We start from the raw sequence: 13,739 nt of genomic DNA on the forward strand, positions 1-13,739 counted from the left end.
ATAATTTACATTTTTTAGGCGCTTTTCAAAACAATATTATATTATTTATGTATTTATTTATTTTTATGCATTTAAACTGAAATTGGAGGATAAACCCCTAGAGATGGAACATGGAACAGCTGATATAAGAACAAGCAGCTCATAGGCAGATAAAGCAAAAGCAATGTACAAAACATTCTAAATCTAAAAACAAACACAAGTATGTTTGAGATGGCTTAACAGAGCTTTCTTGAACAAAGACAGATGTAATGGATCGTAGAGAAATGGGAAGGTTGTTCCAGTCATTGGGGGCTTTGATACAAAAAGCATTTTTCCCTGAGAGTTTTTTGTGTCTTGGAACACAAAAGAATACCTGATTGTTATGGCGTAAATGATGTTGAGAACTAAAAGGAACAAGATACTGTTTCAAATAAAAAGGAAGATCAAAATAAATGCATTTAAAAATAAAATTGAAGCCAGTGAAATTGTCTTCTAGCTGGTAATGAAGCAGTACGCAGTGATGAGTAGTACAGGGACAGCAGAGAACAAAGCGACACAGAGTTGTAGATAACATTAAGGGAGTTTAAGCAGGCTGAAGGAGCATTTAAGTAAATTATATCGGCATAATCCAAATAGGGAGTAACAATAGTGAAATTATTCTTTTTCTTATATGAAAGTTAAAGCAGTGAACTGATTGATAGAGTGATTTAAGACAGTAGTTTAATTTACTGGTGATTGACTGAATATGTGTTTGAAGGATAAATTAGGTTCAAACCAGACACCAAGATATTTAAAAGCTTTAGTTTCAACTAAAGGAGAAGAGTCCAAAAAAAGCAAATTGAGATTTAATCCATGAGGGTTTATTGTATTAGTCGGAAAAAGCATGGAATATGATTTTGTTTTATTCAAAATAAGCTTATTTGAAGTCAACCAATGTTGCACTGAGTCAAAGTCATGCTGTAAGCAGTTGTTAATGTCAGTGATGTTTGGTTTGAAGCAATAAATTATTGTATCATCAGCATAAAGATGTATATTACAGGTAGAACATGAATTTGGAAGGTCATTGATGAAAATTGAAAACAGAAGTGGCCCCAAAGAAGAACCTTGGGGAACACCAGTGAAATCCGACTGAGATCCACTAATAGATACACACTGACGACGATGATGAAGTTAAGAATTAAACCAGACAAGAGAAGAATGCGAAAGACCGATTGCAAATAATTTATCCAAAAGAAGGTAATGATCAACCGAGTCAAATGCTTTGGAGAGGTCCAAGAAGATAGTGCCTGAGCACATATTATTATCAAAGTTAGAGTAGATATCATTAGTAAATTTCAATAGTAGTTGTAGAAAAGTGTTTTCTGAATCCTGACTGGTATTGAGAGAGAATGTTGTTTGAAGCAAGAAAATTAGATAGTTGATTAAAAACAAGTGTTTCAAAAACTTTAGCCACATTGTTAATAATTGAAATGGGACGATAATTATTTAAATTTTGGGGATCACCACTTTTGTGTAAGGGAATTACTTTGGCACATTTCCATGCAAGTGGAACAGCACAAGTCGAAAAAGACAAATTGAAAAGTTCAGCAAGAGGAGAGGCTAAAACAGAAGATGCTAATTTGAAGAACTTAGTCTCAGTACCATCTGGACCAGAACCACTGCTGACAGACAACTTACTTATGACTTGTGACACATCAGCTGGGCTTACAAATTCAAACACAAAAGAACCATTAGAAGGTTGAGGATTGAGATCATGTTCAGAGAGATACAGAGAAGATTGAACCTCGGGTAATTGGGAAAAATGTTTGCTAAAAGCATTTGAAATCACTAGTGGATCATTAACAACTTCATTGATCATCATATTATTAAAAGTACTTGAAGATGCACTAAATAAAGAATTCATTTTTTCCAGAATTGTTTTGGGTTGTTAAAGTCACTAGATAAACAGTTGTTGTAATAATTTGCTTTAGCATTTCTTGTCTTAGTTGTACATATATTGCGTAAACGCTTGTATTCCTCCCAATCACCTGGCAGTTTAGACTGCTTATGTTTACACCAAGCTCTATCCCTCTGTTTGAAAAGGTTAATAAGGTCACCATTCACCCAAGGTAGATGGTGTCCTTTGACCTTAATAGAGGTCCAAGGAGCGTGTTTATCTATAACTTGAGTCAGTTCAGAGTAGAAAAAGTTCCAAGCAGTTTCAATATCAGGTATTAAGTTAAGTCTTTTCTAGTTTATCTCTTGCAAATCATGTATAAAGGAATCAGAGTTAAAAGATTGAGTATTACGAATCTTAAGAAACTTTGGAGGTTTATGAGGTGCTGCTATTTTCCATTTACAATAAATGATAGAATGATCGCTGAGGCTGTCAGAAAGAACTCCAGAGGAGGCTATTCTATTTGGATGAGAAACTAAAATCCAATCAAGAAGAGATTGACAAGTAGAAGTCACTCTGGACGGTTCCTTAATAATTTGAGTCAAATTTAATCCACTAAATAAGTTACACTCAGATGAATCTGAGGGATCTGTCCAATCTAAATTAAAATCACCAAACAAAATAAGTTCCTTAGAATCTCCCAAAGATGAAATGGTAGATAAAATATTTCTGACTGAATCAAGTTTTGGAGAAGATGGAGGACGATAAATGTTGCCAATTATGATTTTCTTATTAGTATGTAAGATAACTTCAATGAAAATTCCTTCAAACAATACCGGTTTCACTTTAGGTATAATTAATCTAGATATTTGACAAAATATACGTGGACACTCCCTGGAACCTCTGTCAGCCCTGTACAAAGAAACATTTTCAAGAGGAATAGAAGAGTCAGTGATGCCATCAGAAAGCCAGGTTTCTGATATTGTGACAATATTTGGTTTATTATAAGTAAGCCACGCTCTGAGATTGTATATTCACATGAATTGAAAGACCTTTGCCCATAACTTAAGGTGGAAAGAAATGTGGATAATGTTTGGGGTACAGCAAATATGAGAGCAACTGACTTATAGACACACATTCACACTTAAGAACAAAAATCGAAAAAATTGTTTTCAAACAACCAAAAAACATAGAAGAAAAAACACTGTTTTTGCTCACTCCCCCAACAGTAACACCATTAAACTAGTTATATAAAAAACAAAAAAAGTGTAGCATAATGACAAAACATTGCAACTTTTGTCACAACTTTTCACAAAAGCTGCCGCAACATCAGCTGAAAATATGATTTATTACTGTATATTGTGATATTTATCGTATCGTGATCTAAACTATTTTATATCATGACATATAGATTTTTTTCCATATCGCCCAGCACTACCTGATCCGATTCTGTTCTGGTTCTGAGAGGTAAGTTGGCAGAACCTCGACCCCCTCTCTCGTAAACAAACATATTACTGGAATAATAAAAAAATGATCTTCATCTTCACGAGCAAAGAGGATTCTGCAGATTGCTCTCCATGTGGATCCATCAGTAAAGAAGAAACTCACCTGCAGCAGGTAGAACAGGTGCTGGTAGGCCTCCAGCCTTTCCCTCCTCTTCCGGCTCAGGGCCTTCATCCCTTTGCTCCTCTCCACGTCCATCATGTCTGACAGCTGCTCCTTGGTCTTCCTGGTAAGCTTCTTGCAGTGACACACCACTTCCTGTTCAGAGGGGGCGGGGTCTCAGCGGAGCGGCGTCATTGGTCCGGACATCGGTCAGCGCTCTCACCTGCAGCGTGGCTCGGTTCCGCACCAGCAGACCGATCTTCAGGTCCATCAGGTCCAGGTCCGCCTCCAGCTGTCGGTTGAAGCGAATGCTCCTCACCACCTCCTCCCTGAGGTGCAGAAGCTCCGCCTCCTCTCGGATGTCTCCGTCACTCATGTCGAGCAGGTGAAGGAACTTCCTGACCACAGACAGAGGGGGCGCCGTGGAGTGAACTGAAAGAGGTGAAAGGAGGTTCTTCATCTCTGCAGCAGAAGAGTCTGGTTTCAACAAATCAGACGCAGGAACTGACCCAGCATCCGGTACTCGTGCCGCGCTCTGCTCGCTCTGAAGAACGCCTGGATCTTCACCACTGCAGCAACCTATCAACGAGCCCCACACACAGACTGCTCTCTGATTGGCCGACACAAAGCCATAGAGATCAGCTGACCTGAAAGAGTTCTGCAGATCCACCAGCAGAACCGCTCTGAACGGACCAATGAGATGAACTGGAACGAGGCTTACGTTACATCTGAAGAACCGGAGCCGGTCCCGGTATAGTCTTCTCACCAACCACATCCGGACCACAGACTGGATCTAGACCGGAGAGTTCAGGACATGAGGGAGCAGCAGGACGGAGGCAAACGAGAGCAAAGCTAATCCCTCTGATCCGTTACAGCCGAGCTTCAGGTTCTGACCTTCACCGCCGCCCGCCAGTTCATGGAGAGGAACCGCAGTCGCCGTCGGTACGCCCTCTGCTGGACAAACCTCCTCCAGTTGGCCTGAACCAGGATCAGGAAAACCATCAGTCCAGCTAGTAACAACGACGACGATCAAACATGATTATTAGTCTTATTCTAGGACGGAAGTTTTAGGTCACCAGATCAAGGCTGGAGTCTCTGGCTCACCTGAGACAGGTTTTCCATAAGGAGGTGCCAAACCAATCCAAACCCCCCCACCCCCCAGGTGATCTGAACAGCCCAGCTGCTCATTCTGGCTACACTGCTGTCTAGAAAGGCAGCTGACGCACTGCATGATAGGAATTGTAGTTCTATTGAAGTATCAGAGACACATTCGGCCTGCTGTCAGATCTGGCAGTGATAGGAATTGTGGGATACCATTCCTGTGAAGTGTTGGTTTCTGTCTGTCTTCGTGGTTGTTCTTCTGTTAATTTATCCTGTTCTGTTTATTCCTTCCTGCACCATGAGTTGGGGGGGGGGTGATGGTAAATGGTGTATACTAGCACTTCTACCCTCCTTCGAAGGCCCAAAGCGCTGCAGTCACAGACCCATTCACACTGATGGCGAGAATCAAACCCGCAGTCGACCGCCCTACCGCTGCACCACGGCCGCCCACAGCAATGTCATTATATCTGACCTCTTTGCCTCTTTATCGCTTCCGCTCTCCTTGGTTTGTTTACATTAAAAGTGGGGTCATCTGGACCCCAAAGAGAGCGGAACCGTGTCACCATAATAACAATAATATCCGGTATAACAATAATAATCTGGTGGACTTAAAGTGATTACACAACAGACCTCGACATTGACCCGTGTCCTACAGCTTTCGTTGAAATGATTGAAAAGCTTTATTGAAACTTTTAAGAGAAACAGTCCCATCTGCAGGTTTTTCTTTGCTGCACCCATCATAAACAACACAGCAGGATCCCAGAGAGACTGGCGATGCCTTCAAGCTCACCTGTATGACGACAGCAGCAGGTGAGTGTCTCTGCAGGTAATGGCAGCGAGTCTGCAGCTGCTGTCTGACGAGGAAACCCCGAAAACGTGCTTGCAGCCCGACAATGACCGCCTCTCTGCTCTGCCACAGGACGTTGCGCGTGTGCGCCGTCGAAACCCTGCTCACCACTTCCTGCAGGGGGTGCCAAAGGCTTTAGAAGAAACCTGACAGAAGGACGTTCCTGATGGTGGTGAGCTCTCTTCACCTGAATCTCCTGCTGGTTTATGAACACACTGTTAGGAATGAATCTGTCCGGAGCTTCCCAGCTTCCCTTTAGGTTTTTCAAGTGAAAAAAGTAGGTGGAGCCATCCTGAAGTTCCATTTGGACCCACGGACTCTTGTTGTCTCCTGAAGACACAGAGAAAGCTTTTGGTGAGTCGTCACTCCTCCAATGCACCTGAAGAGTCCTCAGGTAAGACGCTCACAGGTTAGTTATGAAAGCCTGTAATGCTACAGGAAGGCCCACACCATGATGCTAACCACAGGTGGAAACATGCTGGGATTCTGTTACTGAGCAACACTTTCATCTCCATCTGCGGATTCCTGAAAACGTTTCACCTTCACCTCAGTGAGTCCTCTGTGTTTCCGCAGTGTTATTAGACAGTATCAGCATGAATATTAGCTTGGTCTGTGTGGGAAAAGCCAACAGCTCACCTGAGAATGATTGGAACTTTACTGTGCTACCTGAACATGTGACTGTAACAGTAACATCAGCGTTAAAGTTACCTGGGCGTGTTACCATAACAGTAACGTTAGTGTTAGCATTACCTGGGCGTGTTACTATAAGAGTAACGTCAGCTTTAGTGTTACCTGACTGTGTTACTATAACATCAGCATTAGAGTTGCCTGAACATGTTACTATAACAGTCACGTTAGCAATAGTGTTACCTGAGCATGTCCGCTGTGTCATCAGCACGTTTAGCTGTCTCTGGTATTCTTTAGCACAGTCGGACAGAAGCTCCTGCAGCTGCAGCTCAGGTAAAGCCAGAACTCGAAGCGTCTGCTTAATCTGGTTCTCCTTCACCGCTTGGTTCACCGCCGCCACTGCCAAACACACTGCAGGACAGTCCGTTCACATGAAATCAGTCTGAGTATGAGCTCAGAGGTTCTCTGCTGGGTCAGACTTCATCTTTACTTTTAGGTTCATCAGAATAGGATCCAGAACTTTTCAAACTCACGCTTCAGAGCTTTCTGGCTCTGCTGGTTCGCCTGCTTCACTGCAGCTTTAACGTCGCCCAACCACAGCTCTGCTTCAGGGTCTCCGCTCACCTGATGAACAGAACAGGTGACCTCTCATGACTTTTGTAAAGGACGGGTGTGCTGGTTCCCACGGAAGCTTACCTGTGCTTTGTGCAACCTGGCCCTGCTCAGCAGAGTCAGGTATCTGCTCAGGTTTGAAGGTGAGATGTCCTCCAGCCCACAGGAGGGCAGCAGCAGAGCAGACAGCAGCTGCTGCTTGTCTGCTGTCATCACCGCTCTGTTGATGGAGCTGACGGCCAGCAGCTCTGCAGAAGGCAGGAGGACCGAGAGGACATGAGGATATAGAGAATACAGATGTTACTGTGTTTGCCATGTTGTTGGAGTTTCCTGTCAAGTTGAGGTGAGTTCAGGTTTGTCCAGGTGTTTGTTACTGTTGTGTTCACACCTCACTGTTTTAAATGTTTTTGTTTACATACGCTGGTGTTCCTCTTTCACTGCGTTATTGACGTGGTCGATTCCCTCCTGCAGCTGATTCCAGCTCAGCAGATCTAGCCCCGCCCTCTGCTTTACCTCAGTCAGGTGATCAAAGTACCTGCAGACGAGTGACATAATGGACACGTCACAGCGCCATAGGTAGTCGAGACAGAAGCAGGTATTCAGCATCACACCTGAGCAGCAGGTCGGCGTCTACATCAGAGATTCCTGCAGACGGACAGACCAGCGCGGCGCTGAACTGCTGCTGCTGTCGCATCCTCAGCGCGTTGTTGATGAGCGCCACGGCGGACAACATCTCTACTGCAACAAACAGCTCCTCCTGCTTTAGCGCCCCCTAAAGGAGACCGGAGGAAATGAATAAAGGGATCCCTGCGTGGGCTGGGCGTGGCTGCGGCGGCGTGTACCTGCGCAGTCCGGCTCTGCAGCTGCTGCAGCTCTCGGTGGTACAGGTCAGCAGCAGACGGGAACACCTGCGGGAGCTGCAGCTCGCTGTTCATCAAGCAGCTGACGGTGTGGCGGGGGTCACTCCCATGCAGCGCCACGTTGACGCAGTGCAGCGCCGCGTATGCTGAAAGCCACACACAGAGGTGATCGACCAGGAGAGGATGCCGCAGCGCAGACGACTGCGCAGACAACTGCAGGAACTCACCATCTCTGTCCTTCTGAGCTCTCAGGTTAGAAACAAAGACGGATTCCTGCAACTCGACGACTTCCAGGGGATCCTCAGAGTCCTGAAGCAGAGGTCAAAGGTCAGGTCATTAGCATCTCTGCACGCTACCTTTATTCCTGAATCGTAGCAACAAACCGCTGAGTTACGACCCAAACAGATTCAAACATCATCAGCCACTGAAACAGATGGTTGGACGTTATTCCACAGAAGCAGCTTCTGGGTTTAATGTGTTTTGGAGCTTTCTCTGATGGGCATTTTAAACGTAGATTAAAACGTTTATTCACTCCTGCACAAATACAGCGCCCTGTTAGCATGACGGACTGTTAGCATGATGGATTGTTAGCATGACGGTCTGTTAGCATGACGGACTGTTAGCATGATAGACTGTTACCTAGACAGTCCGTTAGCTTGACGGATTGTTAGCATGACTGTCCGCTAGCATGACAGTCTGTTAGCATGATGGATTGTCAGTATGACTGTCTGTTAGCTTGACGGATTGTTAGCATGACTGTCCGCTAGCATGACGGTCTGTTAGCATGACTGTCCGTTAGCATGACAGTCTGTTGGCATGATGGATTGTCAGTATGACTGTCCGTTAGCTTGACGAATTGTTAGCATGACTGTCCGCTAGCATGACGGTCTGTTAGCATGACAGTCTGTTAGCTTGACGGTTTGTTACTATGATGGACTGTTAGCATGACTGTTGTTAGCATGACGGATTTTTACCATGACGGACTGTTAGCATGACTGACTGTTAGCATGACTGTCTGTTAGCATGACTGACTGTTAGCATGACTGACTGTTAGCATGACTGTGTGTTAGCATGATTGACTGTTAGCATGATGGATTGTCGGTATGACTGTCCGTTAGCTTGACGGATTGTTGGCACGACTGTCCGCTAGCATGACGGTCTGTTAGCATGACTGTCCGTTAGCATGACAGTCTGTTAGCATGATGGATTGTCAGTATGACTGTCTGTTAGCTTGACAGATTGTTAGCATGACTGTCCGCTAGCATGACGGTCTGTTAGCATGACTGTCCGTTAGCATGACAGTCTGTTAGCTTGACGGTTTGTTACTATGATGGACTGTTAGCATGACTGTTGTTAGCATGACGGATTTTTACCATGATGGACTGTTAGCATGACTGACTGTTAGCATGACTGACTGTTAGCATGACTGACTGTTAGCATGACGGACTGTTAGCATGACGGACTGTTAGCATGACTGTCTGTTAGCATGATGGACTGTTAGCATGACGGTTTGTTAACATGACGGACTGTTAGCATGATAGACTGTTACCTAGACAGTCTGTTAGCATGATGGATTGTCAGTATGACAGTCTATTAGCATGACTGTCTGTTAGCATGACGGATTTTTACCATGACTGTCCGTTAGCATGACTGTCTGTTAGCATGACTGTTGTTAGCATGACGGATTTTTACCACGACTCTCTGTTAGCATGATAGACTGTAAGCTTGACAGTCTGTTAGCATGACGGTCTGTTAGCATTATGGACTGTTAGCATGACTGTTCGTAGGCATGACGGACAGTTAGCATGACTGTCTGTTAGCATGACGGATTTTTACCATGACTGTCTGTTAGCATGACGGACTGTTAGCTTGACAGTCTGTTAGCACGACAGTTTGTTACCATGATGGACTGTTAGCATGACTGTTGTTAGCATGATGGATTTTTACCATGACGGACTGTTAGCATGACGGTCTGTTAGCATGATTGACTGTTAGCATGATTGACTGTTGGCATGATTGACTGTCAGTATGACAGTCTATTAGCATGACTGTCTGTTAGCATGACGGATTTTTACCATGACTGTCCGTTAGCATGACGGACTGTTAGCTTGACAGTCTGTTAGCATGACAGTTTGTTACCATGATGGACTGTTATAATGACGGATTTTTACCATGACGGACTGTTAGCATGACTGTCTGTTAGCATGATTGACTGTTAGCATGAAGGATTGTCAGTATGACAGTCTATTAGCATGACTGTCTGTTTGCATGACGAATTTTTACCATGACTGTCCGTTAGCATGACGGACTGTTAGCATGACGGTCTGTTAGCATGATGGATTGTCAGTATGACTGTCCATTAGCTTGACGGTCCGTTAGCATGACAGTCTGTTAGCATGATGGATTGTCAGTATGACTGTCCGTTAGCTTGACGTCACTTAGCATGAAGGGCTGTTAGCATGACGGTCTGTTAGCATGATAGACTGTTAGCATGACGGTCTGTTAGCATGATAGACTGTTAGCATGACGGATTTTTACCATGACTGTCTGTTAGCATGATAGACTGTAAGCTTGACAGTCTGTTAGCATGACGGTCTGTTAGCTTGATGGACTGTTAGCATGACTGTTCGTCAGCATGACGGACAGTTAGCATGACGGACAGTTAGCATGACGGACAGTTAGCATGACTGTCTGTTAGCATGACGGACTGTTAGCATGACGGATTTTTACTATGACTGTCCGTTAGCATGACGGACTGTTAGCTTGACAGTCTGTTAGCATGACAGTTTGTTACCATGATGGACTGTTAGCATGACTGTTGTTAGCATGACGGATTTTTACCATGACGGAATGTTAGCATGACGGTCTGTTAGCATGACTGTCCGTTAGCATGACAGTCTGTTAGCACGATGGATTGTCAGTATGACTGTCTGTTAGCTTGACGGATTGTTAGCATGACGGATTTTTACCATGACTGTCCGTTAGCATGACGGACTGTTAGCATGACAGTCTGTTAGCACGATGGATTGTCAGTATGACTGTCCGTTAGCATGACGGACTGTTAGCATGACAGTCTGTTAGCATGATGGATTGTCAGTATGACTGTCCGTTAGCTTGACGTCACTTAGCATGAAGGGCTGTTAGCATGACGGTCTGTTAGCATGATGGACTGTTAGCTTGACGGTTTGTTACCATGATGGACTGTTAGCATGATGACTGTTAGCTTGACGGTTTGTTACCATGATTGACTGTTAGCATGATTGACTGTTAGCATAATGAACTTTTAACATGACGGACTGCTCCTGCTGTGTCAGTGAGCTATATCAGCGCAGAAAGGCATTCTGGGAGATGTAGTGAGTTAAGGTGGCTCCTGCTGGACAGTCTGAGCTGTGATTGGTTGAAACAGAGGCTTTGTCAGACACAAAGAAGTGAGCATGTTTGATTCCATTTGAGCCTCTAATCCTGATTGATGGAGACAATTTGAGGGGCCGGACTCCCAAACGAGAGACTGCACACATTCACAGTGACAGAAGTTCCACTGTTGAACTCTGGGATACTGTGATCTGGTCCGAAGTGGAAAAACGTACCAAAGCCTTCTGCTGGCGTTCCTCCAGCAACTGGTCCAGGTACCACGGCCCGTTTTCGGTCAGGATTCCACCCAGACCCAAACATGGCATCTGCAGCGCCGCCAGCAAAGCCAGCTCATCGGCGCCATCCAATGCTTCATCCACCTGTTCCAGGACCAGACGCACTGACACCACAAGACCAGCTGTCAGCTGACAGAGAAGGGGGCGGAGCTACCAGGAGCAGAGTTTGTTCTCACCGTTTACAGTGTGAATTTGATTCTGGATCTCCACCTGACTCAGGTACTCCTCATACAGGTCTTTGTCCTCTGGTGCCCCTCGCTGACAGGTGAGACACAAACACACACAGGTGAGAGCCACACAGGTCCCACCACTGTAGGTTGAGGTAGGCCTCTTTGGGATCCGTCGTAGCTCACCTGGCACACGGCGGTCTCAGCCTTCCTCTTCTTGGCCTGCTGCAGCACCTGCTGGTAGACGCTCATCAGCGCCTCCTCCAAGTGAGTCAGCAGGGCTGCAGGGTTCTTCAGAGCGTCTGCCGTGACAGCCACGTCTCCTCGGTCCAGAGCTTTGTTGATGGCGACTACTGCTGCATGCACTGATGGGAAACCACGGCTTCAAACCTGGAAGCTCCTCCCACGACCTCGCTCAAGCCAACCAGAATCTGCCTCACCTGCAGCGTCATCCACCGACAGCTCATTGGTCAGGATTCCTCCTATCTTGTTGAAGGCCGGCATCTGGATTCCATATTTGTCCAGCTCCAGCTTCATGTTGTTGATCTCTTCATCTGTTCAAAGAACCGCAGCGCGTCAGTCCTGTCAGTTAGACCGCATTTCTGCTCTAACACACCTGAACCAGGTATGTTAGAATAGGAACCAGTGTTCCAACACCCCTTGTTCAGGTGAAAACATGAGCTGGCTCCGAAAGATAATCCGGTTATTCCTGCTGCATAAACACAGATTTCCCCGCCATCAAAACGAAGAACCTCAGCTTGAAACACCTGTACAGGAAGTTACCTGTGAACATCACTTGACCATACAGGTCATGGATCGGTGGAGCCAATCCCAGTCTGTGCAGGTACAAGCTGCAGACACACAGGTGAGCAGACAGGTGAGCAGACAGGTGGAACCCCTGATGCCCCTGCGTACAGACAGGTGTACCTGAGAGCGTGGATGCAGTAAACGGTTTTTGGCATGTTCTTCTTGTCGTACACGTCTGTGGTTTCAGGATAGAAGATCTAAGGGAACAAGAGTTTATCAGGACTGAAACCGATTATCCACCCACAGTCTGTGACCATCTGCTCACGAACCGCCGGCAGGCCCAGCGCCGTCATGGCGTTCCTCCAGTGGTTAATGTTGTCGGTGTGGCGGAACTGCAGACCGGCAGCCTGAAGAAATCAGACCACAGAGCATCACAACCTGCATCCCACTTCCAGCAGATGTTTATGTGACAGCAGCAGAAAGGAGACGGATTTCAGAACTCCCCAGGACAGAAGGAGAGGTGGAGAGGGGGGGCACAACATTCAACACCTGATCAGTCTCTGTGAATCCTTTGGATCAGGAAATAAAAGTCCAGTTTGAGTGACAGTCATGAGGAACGCTCCGTCCGCTGAGATGACAGGAAATGAGGGATTTTTGTGCATAACAAGCAACAGTCACAGTGTTGAAATAAAAATTTTCTAAATTGCAAACAAACGGAAAAGTGTTGAGAAGAAAAATTCATAAATTGCAATAAAAATATTTAATAAATCCTTTCAAAGTTTTTTTTTTCTCAATTTTTTTTTTGGATTGCAAACTTTTTTTTAGGCACAAACATCACAGGAAACAGAAACGTCTCGATGCAAACCAAAGATAGAGCGAATCTCTGCGGTGACCGCTAACGGGACCACAGAGTTCACATCCGAGTGTGTGCTGGCACTGCTGGTAAGGACAGAACTTGGAACCGGAGCTTCATGTCAAACGTGCTGACCCGGTTTAGACAAACACCTGGAATCTGAGCTGCTCCGGGTCATAGATCTTCTTCAGAGGGACGGCTGTTGGAGCGAAACGGTGGCCCAGTTTGGCCAGAATGACGCCGTTCCTCAGCGCCTCCTCCAAGTCAGTCGGAGCAGGGAGCTCCTCCCCCAGACACGCCTCCATCCATCTGAGGAGCACATTCCAGGTTTTCAGAAACCACAGCAAACTAGACCACATTAGTTCTAAACCGACCTCTTTGCCTCCTCCAGCCTGCACAGGTACTGGTACGCCACGTTCTGGATCCTCTGCTCATCCATCTGCTCTGCAGTGAGACGTTCATCTGAGCGAGACACAAACACGCCGAAATGTCAGAGGTAAACATCAGAGATAGAGATGGATGTCAGCAGCAAAGACGGGCGTAGACATACATTTCAGAGATAACCATCAGAGATGGAGACAGAGGTGAGAGATAAAGACGGGTGTAGAAATAAATGCTGAATGTTGGAGATAAGGACGCATGTCTGCTTCAGAACGGGGCGGAGCAGAGAGCTTGTAGCCCCGCCCATCATATTTTCTACATCACTCATAAATGTTTTGTCTGTTCCTCGTTCACAGAAAGATGAATCCTGAAATCCTCAGACATGAAACGTTAATCTCAATTCTCCTCATCAGAGCCGTCAGAGAGGAGTCTCTGCG

The 13,739-nt window shown here is 45.5% G+C and overlaps 1 protein-coding gene across 1 annotated transcript in view; it reads right to left on the bottom strand.

Annotated features, from left to right (window-relative positions):
- iqgap3 (IQ motif containing GTPase activating protein 3) overlaps positions 1-13,739 on the bottom strand; it is a 32,672-nt gene that overhangs the window by 17,910 nt on the left and 1,023 nt on the right. Inside the window, exons 2-24 of the mRNA XM_024262111.2 lie at positions 13,296-13,383; positions 13,074-13,230; positions 12,398-12,475; positions 12,249-12,325; positions 12,105-12,172; positions 11,762-11,875; positions 11,508-11,686; positions 11,331-11,412; positions 11,095-11,258; positions 7,735-7,816; positions 7,490-7,653; positions 7,259-7,419; positions 7,067-7,182; positions 6,732-6,895; positions 6,569-6,659; positions 6,279-6,446; positions 5,596-5,738; positions 5,352-5,522; positions 4,355-4,438; positions 4,182-4,253; positions 3,970-4,039; positions 3,684-3,892; positions 3,464-3,616 (exon numbers count right to left, since the gene is read on the bottom strand). Of these exons, the coding sequence (XP_024117879.1) occupies positions 3,464-3,616; positions 3,684-3,892; positions 3,970-4,039; positions 4,182-4,253; positions 4,355-4,438; positions 5,352-5,522; positions 5,596-5,738; positions 6,279-6,446; positions 6,569-6,659; positions 6,732-6,895; positions 7,067-7,182; positions 7,259-7,419; positions 7,490-7,653; positions 7,735-7,816; positions 11,095-11,258; positions 11,331-11,412; positions 11,508-11,686; positions 11,762-11,875; positions 12,105-12,172; positions 12,249-12,325; positions 12,398-12,475; positions 13,074-13,230; positions 13,296-13,383 (2,855 nt within the window). The remainder of the gene's footprint in view (positions 1-3,463; positions 3,617-3,683; positions 3,893-3,969; positions 4,040-4,181; positions 4,254-4,354; positions 4,439-5,351; positions 5,523-5,595; positions 5,739-6,278; positions 6,447-6,568; positions 6,660-6,731; positions 6,896-7,066; positions 7,183-7,258; positions 7,420-7,489; positions 7,654-7,734; positions 7,817-11,094; positions 11,259-11,330; positions 11,413-11,507; positions 11,687-11,761; positions 11,876-12,104; positions 12,173-12,248; positions 12,326-12,397; positions 12,476-13,073; positions 13,231-13,295; positions 13,384-13,739) is intronic.

Source organism: Oryzias melastigma, unplaced genomic scaffold (assembly GCF_002922805.2).
Source record: "Oryzias melastigma strain HK-1 unplaced genomic scaffold, ASM292280v2 sc00280, whole genome shotgun sequence".
NCBI classification, from domain to species: Eukaryota; Metazoa; Chordata; class Actinopteri; order Beloniformes; family Adrianichthyidae; genus Oryzias; species Oryzias melastigma.